The sequence below is a fragment of the Pleuronectes platessa genome, chromosome 20, assembly GCF_947347685.1.
Source record: "Pleuronectes platessa chromosome 20, fPlePla1.1, whole genome shotgun sequence".
Taxonomy (NCBI): Eukaryota; Metazoa; Chordata; class Actinopteri; order Pleuronectiformes; family Pleuronectidae; genus Pleuronectes; species Pleuronectes platessa.
This window is the reverse complement of record NC_070645.1, coordinates 3,264,616-3,286,546: the sequence shown is the minus strand read 5'-3', so window position 1 is coordinate 3,286,546 and position 21,931 is coordinate 3,264,616. Positions and strand designations below refer to the sequence as shown.

The following is a 21,931-nucleotide window of genomic DNA, read 5'->3' as shown; positions in this document are numbered from 1 at the left end:
GGTGCTGATGAATACTGGCCACAAAAAGCTCTTTCATATCCGAGGTGAACCACCTTCACTGGACCAATCACATTTCAAACAAACGCATACACATCGCAATGTTGATGCTACTGTTGGTTTCATGTGCAGGCTTTTCTTTCCACTGCAACAATGCAAGCAAACCATGTGACCATCGAGCGATGCACATTGCATTGACGCTGTATCTGTCTGTTTTACGTTGACCATCATTAGACCCTGCTGTTGTGTCTGTCTGTTGTATATCGGCATTTGCTCTTTCTTCTGGGTGGAGGTCAAACTGTCTTTGTCTCTCAGTATCCTGTTGTCTGTGCATCTGTGCTAACACTCCTCAATAATTCATATTCTTATCTAACAAAGAATAAAAGTATGATGATGATGAGCTTCCCCCCCCCCCCCCCATCCTCTAAAACAAGTGCACACACACTTTCACCCGCTACATTCCCTGCCTCTGCTTTTTGTTCTGTGGTTTGTAACACGCCACCCTTCTCCTCCCACCTCCCTTAGGTTTTGGTCTGCTTTGGGTTGACTGGTCATTATGCTGATGCAGCTCTGTAGTTTCAAGGTCAGTGCACCCGCTTCACCCGCTAACACAATAACCCGCCACCTTCTCCTATGCATGCTCACCAACATGAAACATCCTTCATCGTTTGTCTTTGTCTGTCATATTTACCCACCTTTATATGTTTATATGCATACATACATAAATATATTCATATATATATGTATATTTATAGTTGTGTGTTCATGTCAAAATTCTAATTGTTTTTAATAAAAAACAGTATTTTACAAAGCAATATACTGATATAACTTTAGGCTTAATCCACACTGATGTTGGCTTTTCACTAATAGTCATATCATATGGTGACATAAGCAAACACATTCAAATTGTATTGGGTATACTCTTTCTTCATCATCAACTGCACACACTTAGTGCTTCAGCATTTTGCCCGATCCGTCGATGCTGGCTGAGTGGTGCCCTGGAGCTCCCGTCTTAACTGGAACATTCTCTGATCTGATCTGAGATGCCAGGGTGAAAAACTCACTCCCTTGCATGTGGACTTCCTGGTTATGATGCTGCATCTTGCCGTGATCACAGCATCCACGCTGCACAGACACTAAACTCTTAGGTCATTCCACACATTTAAACCATTTCTTCAGGTTTGGCAAGGTTAATGTTGACAGGTTACTTTTCATTAACTGATTCTATTATATTATGAACACAATAAGGTTGTGGTGTTTTATATTTTGGTTGAATATTTGGTTTCTGGTATTTGATCCATCCAGTACTGGGAAGTTGTCACAACAGACATTAATTGTAGTTTTGTATGATTACAGGGTGTTTTGTATGAGGTAATTCTGTCTTGTGTTTTTGACAAATCCAGTTCCAAGATAACACACTAAATGACAATAGACGTAATTTAGAATTTCTCTGACACAGTTGCAAATTAATAAAAAAAACAAAACTAAAAGACACAGCCTGTGTTTGCAGGGAAGTTGACATATTTAGTATTATTTAATGACTGCTAATTTGGATAGCATTCTTTGGATGAGTACTAATATTTTTGCCATCTGTTGTCCATTGATATGATTGTTATTTATTTGAGGATTTACTGTTCTCTCATTTTACTTTTTTATTTTGTCTACAGAACAAAAGCCTTTTTATTCAACTAAAAAGCTTCTTGTGATGTATTCTGTTGTAGAACTTGTACCAGAATAGGTTCCTGGGCCTAGCGGCTATGGCCTCCCCAACTCGCAGCAGCCAGACCCGCCAACGCTGCAAGGGTGCGGTTCGTCACAGCTACGGCCCAGACAGCTACGCTGTGAACGGCCTGAACCAGGAGGCCTTTATGCTTGGGCTGGCAAGGTCCACCAGTGACACTGATCTGGTCTCGCCGGATGCCCGATCCACCCTCACCATCAGCTCCTCCCACTACACCATAGGTCAGTCTGAGGACCTGGTTATCACATGGGACATCAAGGAGGACGTGGATGCTGGAGACTGGATTGGAATGTATCAAGTTGGTAAGTGAGACATAACATGATGACCCTGAATATTAGAGTTTGATACAAGATGAATTATACTGTTTATCTAGTTTAATGACAATAGCCTCAAAAGCTACAAGATAGGTTGACAATCGTAATCTTTGCCACTTAACAATCTGCAACGAGGCAATACTTATATTGATTATAATGTAATCTAATGGTCTTACAGTGTTGACCTCTGCTAAGGCTAATGCCCCATCTCGCCATGTCAATGCACTGTTTCCTATTATTTATCAAGACTATGCAGTCCGCCATTTTCTAATTTGTGGTGATATAATTTTTTTAATTACCCAAAAAAAAAGCTATCCCTTGTCATAATAATATAAGAGATCTTGTGTGCTATTGTCTGTATAAGCTTTTATAAACAGACTACAAACTACTTGTTTATTCCATTATAGATAATATTCCATCCACCTTGTTTAATACTGTCTTGATAACGGACTCAACAGATTTTTCCGCATCAGTGACAGCCATCCTGGTCGTTAATAAATGCCGCTCCCTTTTGGCAGTCCTCAGTCAGTCATGATCAAAGTGCTAGCCTCCAGGCTGCCACAAAATCTTGGACAGAAACTACTAGAAGCCGACCGACCTTGGAGATCTCCTGACTTTTCATCTGCTCTTCATCTGGCCTCATCATGAGTTTGACATTTTGGGGTTCAGAGGGAAATATCTTGACATCTACAGGATACACATCCGTGGTCCCCAGATAATTAAAATGTCTTTGATCCCTAAGCTTTTATCTAGCACAAGTAGCAGGTCAAAATTTAAATATGTCCCTCATTTTGGTTTGTGACCAAAACACCTTAAAAAAACCCGAATGATATTGCCATCATCCTCAACCTTATCAAATTATATTAAATGACACTAACATGGCTGGGTTAGGGTTATTAATCACATTACTAAGATTTGCTTCCTCAATTGCAGTCACGATGTTATTGAAACACTTGGCGGTTAGGACTCTTGATGTAGTGTTGTTTCAGAAATTGTTTACTGAGGAAAATTCCTGAAAGCATTGTTGGTGAATAAATTGCAGTGTCATTAACAACTCTTCCCCAAGAATCAAATGTATTTATTTTGCTGAGTGGAATTGGGAAATGGAATATAAAATGATACGACTTCCAACTGAGACTGTGGTTTCATCAGTTTCCTCTCGTTGCAGATGAGGCTTTGTCGGAGAACTTTCTGGACTATAAGAACCGAGGAATCAACGGCTCCCACAGGGGACAGATAGTATGGAAAATTGACTCCAGCTCCAACATCATTGACTGTAAGTTATAAAAAACCCTGCAAGGCCACAAGTTGTTTCATATTATATATGATAAAATGTTTGCCCATTTCTGTGTGCAGTTCACATGCTGTGCAGGCTTAGTCAAAAGCAGCTATTATAAAACCATCTATGCACAATATTTATGAATTAAAGTCACGCAGCTGATGCAGTGGACAATTACTATAGACTATACTGGCATCCGATCTTGATGGTGGATCATGATCTTGCTGGCTGCTGACCATAAACTATGATTGCAGCAGGACTGCTTGACATATAGTATTGAAGTTATCCTTCAAAATGTTTACCCTCATCAATGCTGCAAAAAACTTTAATCTTGATGATGTTTTCCGACACTTGACATCTATTGCACTTCTGTCCGTCCTGGGAGAGGGATCCCTCACATGTGGCTCTCTCTGAGGTTTCTACGTATTTTTACCCTGTAAAAGGGTTTTTTAGTAGTTTTTCCTTACTCTTGTTGAGGGTTAAGGGCGGAGGATGTCACACCATGTTAAAGCCCTATGAGACGAATTGTGATTTGTGAATATGGGCTATACAAATAAAATTTGATTGATTGATTGATTGATATTCATTTGAAAGATGGACACATTCAGTCGCTCTGTTAAAAGGTGCTGAAAATGTTGTAATGATAAGATGAAACCAATCGCTGAGCAGACACTGGCAAATTGTAGCTACCTATTCTAAAATAGTTTGGTTCATTTTGTCAAAAAGAGAGAAAAGTCTGTGTCATGTCCACACTGACTTCACACTGGGATGAGGAAACCTATTCAGTAGTCAGTTACGATGATGTCATTCCACAGAGGGAAATCATTTCTGAAGACTGACAGCAGCTCCAATAGCAGTTTACTGGACGCGGTGTGTCACAATGAGTTCACTTTACAGTGCACGGTTATGGTTCAGTTTCATTACTACTCATCTCTAGTGGCAGCAAGCAGGCATTTGCAGTTAATGCTGAATCAAGCTTTTGATTCAAACAAATACTGCAAAACTTGTCCCACACTGGCTTGTGCAAACCAAACAGATAAACACAGCCATGTTGCACTGAAGGGGTAGGATGTGAGGCAGCTTCCAGCTGTTTTCAGACAAGACCTCCGGAGAATTTAGTCTGGACTTTGTCTGGAGAATTTTCCTTTTCCACATGCACAACGCAGCAGGGGATACTCTCCCCTGAAGAGTTCACATCATCACAGCCTCCTCCGGACTTTCTGCGAACTTATTACTTGAGGACTGGCCAGAGTTGCAGCAAGTTCAGAGGTTGTCAGTCTCACATTTGCGCACACAAATATTACCCCACTGGAGAATGTTCAGTGCATGTCTGAGAGCAACTTTAGTTGGAAGTCAAATATAAGCGTTCATACAGTACTCTCACTACTTGTTATGATTTTAATTATACCGGAAAAATTATGTCAATCATCAATTATAATTTCCCAGTTATTATGCCAAGTGGCCTTCACTATGGTGCTTTTTAATCTGGTCTATTGAAAACTACACGGTCCTGTAAGCTCTGAGATATTTGATGCAGCACGTTAACACCAGTCTCTGGGAAAGTTACAGCGTTTCATGTAGAAACAGAACAGAGTGAAAACGGATGCAAAATAGGAGACAATCACAAATGGTGCACAATTGCTGTGTTTAGGGGCGAAGGGAACGGTGTGCGGGAGTGAGAGAGATGCTCATATGATGCAGTATAAATTTATCAGCATAAAATGTGCAGGTGTTTCCATTCAGTAACACCATCCACTCTATCACAGGCAGAGGAGGCATTTTACACAAGTTTTAGGCTTTATAGGACTGAAGCTATTATATTAAATTTTAAGAGCATTTTTATCTGTGTCAGGATGAAGCCTAATGCACTACCTTTTATAAATATTCCTCACTCAATACTGCTGTTTACTTCAGGAAGCCTACAAGCATCACTGGCGGATAGAAAACAATTTTTTTTGCTGTTTTTCTAAGTTCTAGTTTTCATCTGTATTTTACAAAGAGAATTTTCATATCATATCAGACAAAAATAGCACATAAAGAAACAATCAAGTTCACAGTATATTGAAAAGCTGTCACAGTAACAGGTGGGACTCAAAGGGATTGCTGAAGCTGAAGCACAGAACACATTCAACCAGTTTCCATTATCATAATCTGTTCACAGATCTGTCTTTCAAAAACTATTTCACATTCGATTATAAAATAGTTTGTTATTTAATGTGATTGTAGAGCTTTGCTTCGTTACTGCGGCAAATCCAAATTATCCACATGTGATCGTCTGTGTTGAACTACAGACCCTACACAGTTTTTTATATGTGGATATTTCCAAAATGAATAAATATCCAATAGACTGTAAAGACAGTGTATTTATGGCATTCATGGCATTTGTAGACCCATTATGCCACAGCAACGCGACTAGTGTCTAAATTCGAAAGCTCCAACTACTGCGTCCTTCCACCCTTGACCAACTGAGGCTCCACCGCAAGGATCCTTCCCGGCCCGACATGTCCCATTATCCATTGTGCTTCAATAGCAATAGTTTTTCAAAGAGGTAATGGCGGCGGTAAGCGAGGAACATCGGAATAATTTATTTTTATGTTAGTACTCTAGTACAACAACGGTACACATTCCTGTCTCTTTAAGGCCCACCTCCTGATAATGTGACATCTGCTCTGATTGGCCAACTGTTCCAATTCATTGTGGATGGTCAAACACTTCCAGCTTGTATAGAAAATGCACTCTTGCTTAATCTGCTTTTATTAGGGGGTTTTCCCAGCTCAAAGGAAATTGCTGAGTGCGCAGTATTGGACTCAAGGTTTTACCCGATCAGTGTGTTGTGGTATTTATCATTGTAAAATAAATATGTTCAGGACAGAGAATGTCAGACTCTGAACCAACATGTTGATGAGCCTGTGCCTCATACCAAGGGTTCAAGCTTGGAATATGCTGTTCACAGGGTTGAATTAATTTTGTCACCAGCCTATTCAGTAATGAGAGCGTTGTTTTAAGAGCTTGCCTGTCCTTTGGGAACAACTCAACAGCAATTTTAACAGACTTGTCAAAGCACCTTGGACAAACATTTGTTGTGTAACAGGCACATTTTGAAAATTCAGGTATAAATATGTAAAATTACACGCAGTGTTGAAATTAAACTAATCCTTGTTTGATTTTCTCTCCATTATTGCCTCCTCCCTTTTCCTTACATGTGTGTGTCCTCCTCAGCTGAGACCCAGGTCTGCTTCAGGTACTACCACGGCGTCACTGGAGCACTGAGAGCTACAACACCCACTGTAACCATCAAGAAGGGCCCGGCACCCGTGAGTCTCACCATTCCTCCTGGCTTTATTTTGACATGTGGAGCTGTCTGAGAGTTGTGTACCTTCATTGGTCACTCAGTGTTGTTTGTCCAGTGTCTACAGGGAAAGCAGTCCAGCTCCCTAAGTTTGGTTAATTTCTGTCAGTCAGTCAATCAAGCTTAGTTGTGAGGAAGCTTTAGGACAGGAAAATTCAACATTTTAAGGCATCCTACGAGGTATTTAAATTTTGAGGCAAACTCAATTTCCTAAATTTGGAAGAAAATCACCTAATGCAGCCTAATTATTACCTGAGTCTGGGGGATTTAACCAGTATTCCATATGAAGATGGTAAATATGTCACTAACTAATAAAGAGATACTGCACACTTAAAGGGCCAATATTGTGTAAAATAAATTTCCTGGGATAACTCAAATTAAATCCCATAAAGGTGATAAATATGGGGCCTTTAAATATGTTTGTTGAGCTGTAAACAAATAATTTGACTTTACTGTGATGAAATACATTTAAAAATGTACGAAATAATCAGCCTTTATGGGTTGAACATGGCTCATAACCCACACAACACCACCCAGTGTTAACCGACTTGGACCTTTCAGCGCCAAAGCTTATGTAATGTGAATTGTTTGGGACGTTGGGAAGTACCGTCCCAGACGAGATACATAAAAGACTAGATATCACTTTATTAATTCAACACTGACAGTTTTTGACAAGAGGGTCAAAACTGATTTAGCAGAACCAAGAGTTTTTGTTCAACTCATTCTTCTTCCACCTGGGGCCAAAATTACCCACAATGCAGCACAATTGTTAGTTGTGTTACAGTAGTGAAGGCTAATGAAGCCAGGAGCCTCTAGCTTCAAGCAGAGATGACGTGTGGGCTACAGAGGTATATTGAGCCCCCATTTTTCCAACTGTAAGTATAGAGTGTGAGTGTATTACTACACATAATGTTGAATTGTATCTTGAGAATAGAAAACAAAGCTGCAAACTTGGGAAGGATGGATGAGAGTGGAACTGTATGCTATTTGCTCTGTACTGACACATTGCATGAAAACCTCAGAAATGTGTTCTCACCTGTCAGGATGGATAAAGGTTGTAATTAGCACGTTGACCTTTTATTGCTCCACGCAACACTTTGTGTGTCTGATGTTGTACCCATGAGTACAAGAGATTAGAAAAAATGCAATAAAAATGTTTAACAAAGATAAATGTACATACAGATGACATGGTGGAACAGTGGTTGCCCCATAGCAAGACGGTTCTTTGTTGAATCCTGGGCCTTCCTCTGTGGATTTTAATGTTCTCCCCGCATCTGTGTTGGTTTTCTTTCGGTATCTCGACTTGCTGTCTCAGTCCAAAAACTGGGTTAGGTTGATGGGAGACTCTAAATCTACTGTAGGTGTGAATGGTTGTTTGTCTTTGTATGTCAGTCCTGTGATACGCTGTCCATGATTTATCCTGCTTCTCATCCAATGTCAGCTGGGATTGGCTCCAGCCCTTCTACTGTGACCAGTCGTGAATTGAGGATAATACAAAGAATAACAAATAATATAGTTGAAAAGTTTTTTATTAATTGTAATACCCTTTGCATTTAAAACAGAGGTAAGTCTATTGAGTGCTTGAGCACAGTGTCTCAAGGTTCTTGGTTTGTAGGATATTTTTAGCATCTCAGTGAACTTTCTGTTGTTCTTTCTGGTCTTCTGTCTCATGTAACTGATATGGAGATCAGGGCTCAGTGGAGACCATAGCATGTGCTGCAGGACTCTTTTTTCACTAAAGCTAAGTGAACGTTTTTTAAAGCTGCTTCAGACATGCACATGACTTTGGAGATACTCTGGACATCCTCCGGTGAGGCTGGATGTGTGAACGCAAATGTCAGAATGAGAGCCTCTAGACTTTCTCTGACGGTCCCTAAAACGTCAGCAAAGTGTCTGGAGGAGCTGATGTGAGAACAGGAGATCCTCTGCAAGATTCATCTCAAGCCAGTGGATGTGTTGATGAGGTTTCTAACACGCCACAGAGGCAAAAATGGAAAAAGAAACAAAAAGAAGAATTTGTACATCCTGCCTCTCTGACTGCTGCACTCTCCCTCACCTGACTGCTCCGTAGATTTCTGTGTTGCTGTGATCACGTCTAAGCAGAGAATCTCCGGCTGTGTAGTTCTTTCATGAAAGGCAGCCTCCAGAGAAATTCAGGACCCAATTCTGTGGACATCCTCTGGAGTTAAAGCCTGAAAATAGTTCGAAGTACTTGAGCAGAGTTTCTCAGGGTACTTGTTGTGTAGGTTGTTTTATGTTTAGGTTGTTCATCTCTGGGAACTTTCTGCAGTTCTTTTCTGGTCTTGTGTCTCCTTGTGTAACCGATGTGATGAGGTGGAGATCAGGGCTCTGTGTGGGCCACAGCATCTGCTGGAGGACTCTGTCTTCTTCTTTTTTTGTGGACTGTGTCATGCTGCCGATTGAATTTGGTATCTGTGATGAACCAGAACCTAAACATGTCTTAAACTGTTCACAGTGCTTTTTGTATATTAAATGAAATGACCTATAAAAAAGTAAAACAATTTTACTTTTAGCTATTAGATGCATTTGATTTGTGGAGAGAATTAGCATCACTAACACATAACCTCTTACATTAAATTTGTGGAGTGTTTTCACAATTGTGGCTTTGGTTACAGCAGTCCCGACGGCTGTGGAATCTCGTAATGAAGTAATGGGGCATTATTGTTATAGCTAAAATAGATTCTTATGCTGAAATTGTCATATTCATTTTTTTTAGCAGCAGAGCGACAGTGTTACTGTCACTCTATCAATGTTGTCATTGCTCTTCCAAAGCTTCTGTCAGTTGCACCCTGTTATCAGGAGAATGTCCAGCAGGGCGATTGGATTTCCATGTTTGCCTTCCCATTCTGCTGCTGTGGGCCTCTGGAAATGCTGATGGGCCCAGAACTTGATCTGCACTTGCTTCCTGAGGACAAATGAATAAAAATAACCGCCATAGGAAGGGAGACAGGGCGGGAGGGAGGGGGGGAAGGGAGGGTAGGAAGTGGGGAGATAACAGGAGATAGTCCAGCTTAGGTAAGTCATTCAGGTTTTTTGGAGGCAAGAGGTAGAATGCACCAGGTTTAATAGCTTGAGGTCGAGAAGGAGAGGAAAAGACGGAGAAGATGGACTGAAAGAGAAGCAGCGGATGGACATTTGTCTGCTTCAATTTTTCTCTACTCTAGCCAGTCAGACGGTGCAGACAGTGCAGACAGAGCAGACACAGCGTTTGTTTTTGTTTGTGTGTGATGGATGGTTTGTGTCTTCAGCTGGGACTGCTGTCTCCCAGTCATCCCGAGAGGAGAAGCGTGAGGTGGACGAGGCTCAGCTGGATAGCCTGGGTAACCATAAATATGTCTTTCTCTCTTCTCTTCATATGCATTTGGAATACCTCAATCAGTCAGCTGTCTTTTTTAATATTTATTATGCAGATTATAAGATGTGTGTCAGATTGCATTGACAGCAATTCATCAGTTTGACACTCGGAACTGCCTGAAAGTCTTTAATATCAACATAGATATGATCAAACACAATGAGTTAATATTCACTTTTAAAAAGTATGCTTGATACTCGGGTGGTGTCTGCAGTTTATTGTCCAGTAACTGTGGCCCGTAGTTTGTATAAATATTATTTATCAATCTGATCAATAGTATGTAGGTTACATTGTCGAAATAGTTTGGAATGTTGTAGCTTTTAAGATTTCTGGTGCGTTTGAATCTAACAAACAAGGTACAGCTTTAAGTGTGCTGCTGACTAAGGACAGAGTTAGGCTAGCAGCTTCCCCCTGCTTTCAATATTTACGCTAAGCTAGGTTAGTTACCTCCTGACTTTATACTTAACCTACAGATCACATTTGGAGGTGGTCTGGGACACATGAGGAACCACTTACTCAGCTGATGTCCGCTGACTTTGCTACAGTTTCTCAATGTATTGAAAGTAATTCTTCGCTTCTCACAGCTTAATGTTAATTTTTTCTTTGGTCAATTTATGTTTTTTTTTTTCAAATGGGTAAAATCTGACTCCATTGTAGAGCTGGACACAGCTCTTTCCCCGTGAAATTTCCTTTGAACCATAATGATCAAAAAACTATCCCCCTTACACAACCTGTACATTTTCCAATCCTCCATTTTCCCACCGTCTTATAGCTGTTTTTTAAGACATGCACTGAACTCCAGTGATCCTCCTGACATTTCACTCTACTGTATTTGACTGTATGTGAAAAACCCAATGAGTTTCTCCGGCTAGTCCCCTTGTGAGAAATCTGGATAATGTCTGAATGAGCCAATTTGAGAATACAGCAGGAGATCCCTCGCAGCATTCACAGCAATATGTGGGTGTGTTAATGACAGTTCTAACACAAAAGGAATACAAATAGCTCAGGATGAAAGAAACGGTACCATGCACGTAGAAAACACTGACACAGAATTCTGCTGGGCCACCCCTCACCTGAAGACTCAATATTTTTGTGTTGTCATTAATGCATCTGACCCGAGAAACCCCTGAGAGATCTCCTGGGAGGAAGTCTGGACCCAATTCTGCAGACATCCTCTGCAGATCATGCCTGAAAATTGCTTATGAGAGAGAGGGTTGCATGTGGAGTGAGTCATCAGAATCATCCCCACCCTGGTAAAAACTAACAAATCCACTTAGTTTGGGGCCAAAAAACGCATCAGACTTCTAATGTGTGGCTGTGGGGAGAGTGGTCCTCCTCCAACTTGAAGGTCGGCGGTTCGATCCCCAGTCTGACCCATCTGCATTCCAAAGTATCCTTGGCCAAGATGCTGAACCCTGAATGACCCCCCATAGAATAACAAAGTGCTTCGATTAGATGCACTGTATGAATGTGTGTGTGAATGGGTGAATGTAAAACTGTACTGTAAAGCGCTTTGGGTGGTCATCAAGACTAGAAAAGCGCTATATAAATACTAAAACATTTACCATAATAAGTATTAAATATATTTTCTACATTATTGCAGTTTGTGCGTGTGGCAGGGATTGTTGCAGGTGAAAGGGGGGAATCCAGCAAACCCTATTACTGACAAAACCCCCACAAAAACACAAATGGGAGAGATGAACAGTCCATCCAGTGTAATTAGCCATTCATTTAATTGTGTCACTGTAGCTAATGGTGAGAGATATGTAAGAGGTGATGCTGCTCTGGCAGAAGCTGCAGGTGAGGCTGAAAACAGATAGAGCTGTAAACTGCATATTGTTCAGTCGTTTATGAGGCAATTCAAATATTAAGGGAGCACCTCATAATTCTAACTTACAATATAATAAAGCCCCTTCAATCAGTGCCCTCCACAAATACCTTGTTATTCCCTGCAAGACACTGAGAGTTCACCGGCTTATTGGTGAACCCTAATTGGCACATCGGTGTACTGTGGAGTTCTCCAAATGTCATGGAGCACCAGGTTCAGTGCTACTGCTGAGTGACTGACATTAGACAATGGCATTTGACAAAGTACCCTCCACAGAACTGCTCTCAACGCTGAACTGGCGTAACCTCCTCTCCACTATCCTGTGCAGCCACACTCAACTCGTACTCACGCAGAGGTGGGATCCCTGGTATAACTGACCTGTAATCACACGTGGATTAATTTCATGTATGTAGGCTCTTTAAAATCGATCTTCCCCCAAAACATTTAAGCGCCTTTTATATTTTGATAGTGCATGGGTAATTGTTTTTTTTTGTACATTCTGCAGCAGGATGTTAAATTATATAAAGTGTGCAGCCGATGGATGAAGTTGTCATTCGGTTTATCTGTGAGATTAGAATCACTGAGTAGACCCGCGCTGCCGCTTCTCTCTCCATCTCTAGTCAGCAGAGCAGATTAGCATCTCATTAAAATGAATTGGTCCAAACATCTGTCATGTCCTTTATCCCTTTATCTTGTTGTTTTCACTGCCTGTTTTTTTTTTCTCCATTTCCAGCCAGTTACACAAGTATTGAGACCTCGCATAGAGTTAAAGGAGGTACTGCAGGATTCTCAATTTCACACTAACTGAGTTATTTGTGGTCACAATATCAACACAAAAAGTTTTTATCATTTCAATTTGGTATAATCTAATTTCAGTGTAGAGCTGGATAGAGCAGATTGGTTCACTAAGACCCCCCCCCCCCCCCCCCCCCCTGGCCTCCCCCTTTCTTTCTCACATATAGACAGCAGACCAGATTGACATCACTTGGCCTTTGTGAACAGAAATTAAGTATGTGCTTATTTGTAAACAGAGTGGGGAGTGAGATCTGATCACAGGTGGTCACTGGAGCCACTTGTGAGAGGATCACTAAAGACAGATGCTAATACCAATCTGAATAGGGCCTAGGACTAAGGCTGTGCTAATGATTTTTCTTATAACAGTGTTAACATCAGAATGCTGACATGATCATAGTGACACTGCTAACATGCTGATGTACGTGTTGAACATAGTGAACATATTATAGGTTGTATATAAGTAATTTTGAAGGTCAAAGACCAATGTATATGACCAGGAGATATCTAATGGTGATGTAAGAGAGGGAACAGCGGCAGTGGCTCAGGAGGTAGCGCTATCCTCTTACCAGAGGATCGGTGGTTCAATCCCTGGCTCCTCTGGTCCTGTTCTGAAGTGCCCCTGGGCACCGCTAGATATAGAGGCAGATATGAATGAATGTGGATGGTTACCTAAGTGTGAATGTGAAGTGTTTTGAGTGGTCACTGAGGCTGGAAAAGAGCTATACAAATACAGTCCATTAACTAACGTCATCATAACTCATCTTGAGAGGGGGTCCTGACTATGCATACTAAATGTCATGGTAATCCAGCCCAAACGAAAAAGTCAAATCCCTGGTAGCGCTGAAGAAAAGGTGGGCAGATCACCAAACTGATTAGAATTCATCCTGCGGGAACCATGAGTATCTGGTTCAATGTTCACAGTAATCCATCAAATAGTTGTGGTGATTTGCCTAATGCCAGCGGATACTGCATGGTATAAAATAATGTGCTGTCAGACACAAGTCGATCCACCATGTGTAAGCAAGGCACAGATACCGACCTGCTATGTCCTTTGATTTCTGTTGGCCTGTCAGCCTACTGCTTAATCACCCGTCCATCAATTACAACTCTTTATCGTGGACAGGACCAAGGTGACCACAGAGCCCAACAAAAACCCTTTTTTACCCAGCAACATTCTCCAGCTTTCCTTGGGAGATCTCAACACATTTAGGAATTAGGCCCATTTTTTAGTAGCAATAGATGTCTTGTTACTTATCTTGTTACTGTAAATTTATATTCATAAAGTTGTAAATGAAGCTACGAGCTGATTAGTGATCTGAACATTAAAAATAATCCAGAGGGAAGAATGTAGATTTTGTGAAACTCAGGTGTGACGTCCTTTAAGATATCTTGCCCATCACTTATCTTTTTTACGCAACACAGTATTTACACTGTCCTCCGCTTTCTCCACTCTCCATCCTCTCCACTGTCTCTCCCCCCATCCCCCTTACTCCTTCTCTTCCTGGCTCAAGAATCAATGTCAGGATAATGAGGACTAGAGTATTGATCGCAGTCAGGCTGAAAGTGGAGCCTTTAAAAACACTGTGCTGAAATGAGATTGGACGGAGTGTCCCTACCTAAACGTCCATGTATTTAAAATCATGTCTGACTTTCACTCCACCAAATAAGTTGTTCTCTTGTATACTTGAATTCTTTTTACTTGTATACCATTGCTTCAGTGACCTACTTCTCTGATAGGCATCATTACATTTTCATTCTCTAGCAAAGGAAGGAAAAGGATTAGAGGAGAAGGAAAGTTCAGTGTGTTCTCATGTTCCTCAGGTTCATAGACACATATTAACCCTACTGTCTGTCTGTGTCTTCAGGTATTAAAGCCAGTGGTTAGTCCTGAAGTCAACCATGGACTGGGCAACAGGAGACTCATCAACTTTTCTCTGTCAGGTATGCCACACATCTGTCTCTTTCTTTCTAATCTTTACAAACAGTTTTTTCGATTGCAGGCGAGGGCGGTGGTTTTGGGGCTGGAAGCTTCTGGGTTGTGTTTCTAGCTTGAAGAATCACGTTTGAGCAGACTTCAGTTCCCGCAGGTCCAAACGGTCCGTGTGGAGAGCAAAAGAGGCGGAACACATTGACTTTTTAATTCATATGGTTTCATATGCAGCTAGTTGTCAATAGAAATGAGCTGAAATGTTATCTGGACCTAAAACACTTACAAAAAGTATTAATGTTTGTGGTTTGTGGTCAAGCAACATGTGATGAAAGAAACTAGTTGGACTGTAAATAGTGTACGGTGAAAGGAAGAAGCCATGTCCTACCCAGATATCCAGAGGCTAATTGACTCTCAGATAATAACCGATGGGCCCAGAGATTGGTGTCTTTCCATCTTTTCTTCTAATGCTTTAGTCCGAGAATCAGCACCCTTCAATCAGTGTGTTCTCACACTCCTTCCTCATCTGACCCGTCTCTCTAGCTGCTGCTCTCTCTAGTTATATCATCTTTACGCTGGCTGTAGACAAGCAGTGGTAGCTTTGTCATTTAATGTGTCCATAATGTGGCAAAACTCAAATCCACCTTTTTGACACAATACATTGTATATACAGTTGATTGATTGAATGTGACTACAGCGCCTAATGCAGCAGCAGTTCTTTGCTTTTAGAGGAAGTAAAGTAACTCTAGCTTCCAAACCTTCTACAATGAAATGAAACACACATCACTATGGTAACACAACATGCCAGTAGTTCGAAAACATATGAAAGACATAATCTCATTGGTAGCTGCAGCCTGGTAATCATCCTCTGTTTACAGTGACTAGAGAAGCTTTTCTCTATATGACCATTATTTTGTATTCTAGAGAGCCTCAAGCTTTAGAGAATTTTCAATAGCTGCTTTCAGACTTTCCGACTGCACTAAACTCCTGACTTTCTCATGAAATTATTTAGAAGGTGTGTATGTGAGAGCACAAATGTCTGAGTCAATTGCTGCGGACATGGCTTCACCTGCCAGCCCCTTTGTAAAAGCTCCAGAGAAAGTCAGGGATTCCATGTGAGGATGCAGCAGGATTTTGGATTCATTTGTAGGATTCATCCCCAAAAGTGTCTGGTGATGACGTTTCTAACATGCAGCAGGTACAAAACTGGAAAAAAAGAAGAATACAAATATCTCAGGATAAAGAAACGTTTCATAAATATAGAGCAAACTGATGAAGAACTTTGAAAGACAATAGGATTCAAGAACTTTTGGTAACAAGACAAGACAGCAAACAATCTCCTGCTTCTTTCTTCATATGAGAAAGGCAAAAGTCTGGACTCAATTGTTTGGACATTTTCTGGAATTAATGTCTGAAAATGACTTTTGCACGTTTTTAAAATCCAAGGAAAATGTTTTGGGTTGTAATTTGATGTTAATGCCAAGTTAATCTACAAACAGAATCTGCACAAATCACTGCAATCAATGCAGTTTGATATCAGCGGTCATCTGAATCATTAATGAAAAACAATTTCCCTTGTCAGATCTAATGACAGGTGAAATTATAATTTGCTGAACAGCAGACAAGCAGTTCCGTGTCGTTCCTATTTCACATAACATCATCCCTGTTTATTTGCATGTCCTTCAGACCTCCAGGCAGTTGGTTTGAAGAAGGGGATGTTCTTCAATCCTGACCCCTACCTGAAGCTCTCCATCCAGCCTGGAAAGCACAGCATCTTCCCCTCGCTGCCACACCATGGCCAGGAGAAACGCTCCAGAGTGGTCTGCAACACTGTCAACCCACAGTGGAGCATAGAGGTATACACACACACACACTCTTGAAAGATTTCTCTGCTATATTTAGACATCTAATATATATGCTCAGGGCCGGAGTGGCTCTTGCGGGTCTTATTTTCAGCCCAGGAGTTTAATGCCTCCGACCAGCCCATTTAAATTCACAACCTATCATACTGGAGATAACAAAGAGAATCTACCCTTTGCCTCCAGACATCCCACTCCATGCATTCTGTCATCATTTTTTCAGTAAACAAATAAGTTGATGTGTTTGGAATTAGGAGTTGGTGCAGGTTAATCTCTCTAATAGAATTGTTATTTAAAGTTATTTTTCCAAACATATCCGATATAAAGCCGGTGGGGATTTGCTGCTTCTTTGGTTTCTGTAGTGGAGTAAGAGGATCAATGTAATCCATGAAAATCATTTCTGCTTTGTGGAAAACAAGATCAGCCCATTGATTTTCTCATTTAGGACTTTTTCTTGGAAATCCATACGTTTTCTGGAAAGTTCATTGCTGTTCAATCCAGTTAGGGGCACTGCAGAATAATGGCATTAGCAATGTGGTTGACTTATGCTAAACTATTTTTATCCATCTGAGTATGCTGTTAGAAAGAAACAAAATATATATACAAAATCAAATGCTGAACAAGAATCCCTCTGAGACCACCCTTCACCAGTGAACTCTCGACAGATCAATATTGAAATAAATGACAAAGTTGTATTATGACTGAACAGTATATATATTTTTTTTTTTTTATTATTTTTTATTTATCAACAAACAAAAAAAGGTGGCACTGACATTGAAACAAACAGATCTCTTAACACCTCACTATGGATTTATCATTAGTAGTGTCCGTGCACATTCCTCCTAAGAACGTTACTGTTCGAGACCAGCAATATTTATTTCTTCTGACGTGCCGTGTCGCCGGGCTCAGTATGGAGTTACCTATACGTTACTTGTTACTCCGTACTGAAACTCCGTAATGTATCGCGGGACGTTACTCCTACATTGGCAACTGTCCTGCTAAAACTTGAACAAACATGAGGATGATGTAACCTACCATTCAGAAACATCCTGTTGTAAACGACTGTAAATATGTGGCTGGTCTTCTATAGCGGTATGCAAACATAGCGTGCAAGAATGAGACTGTTGATAGGCCTGCCCCACGTGTCACTCAAAACGCAGCCAACCAATCAGAGGAGGGGCTCAAGAGGCAGCCTGTAGCCTACTGTCTGCAGCTCCAGAGAGAGGCAGGAGAGAGCACATGGAAATACACATTGCAGCAGTTTTTCCGACTTTAAACCACTGATATATCATCTCAGGGGTACTAATACCTCAAATTAAATCCCAGAAAGATCTCAAATATGGGGCCTTTAAGAAAAACTATCCATCTGTTTTTCTCTCTTCTTTGACGTTAAAATTGCCTAAGATATGTGCTGAACTGCAATTTAATGCCCAACCAGTTGTCTTCTTTCATATGTTATGTCAATAGTTGTTGGTACACTCCTTGTTCTGTTTCAGAAGCTACAGAAAATGCTTTTATTTTAAGGAACCTTGTCTGAGACTGACGTATATGTAACATACTCAAAACTTGAGTTTGGAGTTGATGACCCAGATTTATACACAGCCATTGACTCAAATAAATATCCTTTACCTTTGCCTGATGGACACATATTTGTCAGGATCTTCTGCAGGAATTTCTGCTAATGTTTATTTTATATAAAGGCACAAGAAACAAACATTATGTTTCTGTGTCTGGTTGAACTGCCGATTTGTGAAGAGAAAAGGAACTAATGAGGGAAGGAAGAGACCTTAAAAACACTGGAAATGAACCAACGCTTATGTGTCTGGTGTTGGGCTGTTGCCTGTCTGACTGCAGTGTACGTCTCACAGTGCTCTACCGCCAGAAATCTCTTCCCTTCATAGTGTCCCTCATGAGACTCCGTACACTGATTTACTGCAGTGACCCTCTTGGCAGTATCCACTCAGCTCAGAGCCACTTTCCCTTTCCAAACAGCTCCCATGTTGAGTGGATCTCAGGCTGCCAAGAAGTAATGCACTGTATAACTCTAATGGGTCTCTATCGCCTGCTAGCTCAGTGGCTAAAGTAACCATTGCAGTATGGTTAGTTTAGCATTGAGCTAGTGACTCCAGTCCCTTTCAGATTAATTCTGATTCATCTTATGTTGAAAAACAATGAAGAAATAATGTAGCCCAACCAGAATTGATGCATGGAAACCTGAAAAGTTAGTTTGATGCAGTCCAATACTTTTTTGAATAATTAATGTTATATTTATCTTCACCTGTCAGTAAGATCAATTTTGACCTTGATTAATGCCAGTGCATCTAAAATGATTTGATTGACTGGTGGTTAATCAGCAGAGCTTTACTTCTCGGTTGTCTTAAGATGTTTAGGTAAATGTGGACGTGCGTGGTAATATGTAATACTACATTTGAAGTGACTTCCTCATGAGATTTTTCAAGATCTTTTCAATAATAGTGTTGTATGTCCTCAATAGACTGTAAGCATAAGACAATACTGGAAACCATTTTCTCTGAGAAAGGGTTATTGTATTATTATCTGTGCCACGCTTTGGGACTTATTGAATGGGGCTTTTTGACGTTGTTATTCTGGTCCTCAAACAAACTTGTATCCCTCTCTCAGTATGAATATGTGTCGAAGGAAACTGGAAAATAGCAAATTAAGGATATAATAGTGCAACAAAATAGAAAAATAAAATTCAACAGTTGAAGATAATTATAATAATATGTGACAAAACATGTAAGTACATCAAACAATACTATACAAATACACACAAACCAAACTGACTATGGGGGAGTGAGGTTCTGGTTGAAGAGTGTATAAAAGTAATTTTGCCATATAAGTCCCGTTCAGCTAGATAGATAGAAAAATGCATGTGTGCTACAATATTTTAATATAATATGTATGTATGTGTAATATGATATTGTGGAGGGAATTTTAAAACGTCAGTCTCAACACAGAAGGCATATCTCAGAAACAAGGCCATGTTGAAACTGTGTAGTCGTCCTGAAATAGGGAAAATTGCAATGAAAATGATCTGACCTTCCAGTGACCCTCTTTAGTTTTTGGTCAGATCAAAGCTGAATGGGTTCTCCATTTTCTCCTTTTCATGCATATATTGTAAATGTGACATAAGTGTCAAGCCAATGTGCAGCCCAGTGAAAACAACCTTTATTACCGTGTCAGGATCAATGTTGTCGCATGTGGAGAGAGACGTGCAATCCCATGCTGTCCCTCATTATGTGCCACGCTGCAGGTCATAAACTGCTGAGTAGATAGTGTGGCGAGTGGATGTGACGTCCACCTTTTTGCATGTGAGGGAAACAGTATGTTTTATAACAAGAGAACCAGGCTACATCCATACGATCCGATCTCTGTCCTCACAAGCTGTATGTCTATACTGACACTATACTATCACGTGACCACACATGCACATACCGGTGTAAAGTGGAATGGATGCACGTGCTGGTGTACACAGGAAACATTTAGTTTTTTAGTTGCTAAATTGTTGCAGATTGCTCAAGCTCAAATAATTGAAGCTTGTCTGCTGGCCATGTTAACAGTTTTGCTTAGTTAAATGGAGAATTAATTATTTTACAATAGTTGTTATCAAAGACAACAGGGTCAGGAATGCTTTTCATTGATTATCCAATTGCAATGACCAAAAAGACCCAATCAGCAAGCTGTTGTGACAAAAACACAACACAACTTAAGACAACAAAACAAAACACACACTCTTTCCTCAGCCTCTCTTCTCTTCTTTCCCTCTGAGTTTACTGAGTTTGTCCCACATCCCCCACTCCGGAACACACACTTTTGTTGTCTGCTCCCTTCTGGCTCATCTTGTAAATTATTCACTCTCTTTCTACCTTCTCAGTCCCACCCTGTCATTTAATTTCATTCCATGCAAACACCTGCATTCTTTCCATTTCCTTACTGTGCAGTTTTTTATTTCGCTCTTCTCTCCCGCACCAATTTTGTTTCCCTTTGTGTTTCCTTTTATTTTCATCTGTCTTCTAGCACTGGCTCACCGGGTGTAGAAAAAGCAGAAGAGACACAAGCTGATAACCACATCAACAAAAAAATACACAGACAAAATGATAGAGAAACACACGCATGCACTTTAAAACTTGATGGATAAAGCAAGCTGAAGGTTGAATAAAAGCCGTTAGCCCCATGCTGTATGTTGTAGCTCTGCTGAGATATTGTCCAAAAGAAAACTAAACTAGGACAAGAAAGAAGTCAGCTGCTGAAAGAGAAGAAGAAAAAGCAGAGAATCCTGAGAGAATCACCAAAACTGCAAGAAAACAATTTACTAACAAAATGTTATTCATTACATTTGAGGAATGCAGAAAACAATGCATTATATTAACCGTGCTTGTGCAGATAACTCCCTATGCTCACATGATAAGTCATAAGAACGCAGCAGCTACAACTGGTGAGCGAAAAGCTGGCGTTTTCTGAATAATTCATTTGGCTATACACACAGTTGAGGTCGCCATGACCACTGCTGCAGTCGATCCAACACACATCTTTGTCTCTGCACTGCAGCCACTTAGGAACCCAACATCTCCTCATGCACATGGACATGAAATCAGTCTTTCCCATTTCTTCAATAAATAATCTCTTTCTCTATACACTTTTAAACAAGTAAGGGGCCATGTTACGTCATCGTCATTTGGAAGAGCACCCATTTTTACTCACATTAATCAGTAACACAGCTTAACCCTTTACTTAGTTTTAACCTTTTGTTACTGTAAATACATTTCGATTGGGAGCCATGTTTCTGAAAAATACAAACCTCTTTGAATGTGAACTATGGCTGAAATTGGGATTGTGAATATGGGCTATAAATATAAATAAAATTTGATTGATGATTGAAATACTAAAATGTATTTTTACAACAAAAGTATTATATGATGTTCAGCCCAGTATGACAGAATAGTTAAATAAAGCAGAATCATATCAGAGATACAATATAGGACAGGTTTCAGCTCACAGAAACATTTTGAGGTCTTTATAGAAACCTGAGCAAAACTCATGTAACGTAGTTTAACATCAGGGCCAGATTGTAACGTCTGTTGCTTCAGCTCCTGTACAACACCAGAGCCCTTCTGGTGCTGTGAACGCTGAATGTTGTTACACACAGGTCCCTTGAAGCCTTGTCCTCAGATGAAAAATTGCTTTTTTTGAAGGCTCCTGCAGGAGCAGCGTGCTCAGAATATAGAAAGGCATTGACATTGAGTTTGTATACCATTTGAAAGGACTGTAAAGAAAAACATAAGAAATGCCTTAAAAAATATAAAATAATACACCACGTCACTTCTGTGGCTTATTGATTCCTTTTACGACTTGTCTCCCCCCTCTCGACATTCTCCAGAGTGAGCCATGGACACATAAAAAACGCTGCAGGAGATTCTCAGCTGGGGCGTATTCACAACAACATAGAAA

The 21,931-nt window shown here is 40.4% G+C and overlaps 1 protein-coding gene across 1 annotated transcript in view; it reads left to right on the top strand.

Moving 5' to 3' along the window:
- The window catches only part of LOC128425709 (E3 ubiquitin-protein ligase HECW1), a 61,668-nt gene that overhangs the window by 6,738 nt on the left and 32,999 nt on the right, over positions 1 to 21,931 (top strand). Inside the window, exons 2-6 of the mRNA XM_053412453.1 lie at positions 1,719 to 2,040; positions 3,221 to 3,328; positions 6,551 to 6,645; positions 14,542 to 14,617; positions 16,290 to 16,459. Coding sequence (XP_053268428.1) covers positions 1,719 to 2,040; positions 3,221 to 3,328; positions 6,551 to 6,645; positions 14,542 to 14,617; positions 16,290 to 16,459 — 771 coding nt within the window. The remainder of the gene's footprint in view (positions 1 to 1,718; positions 2,041 to 3,220; positions 3,329 to 6,550; positions 6,646 to 14,541; positions 14,618 to 16,289; positions 16,460 to 21,931) is intronic.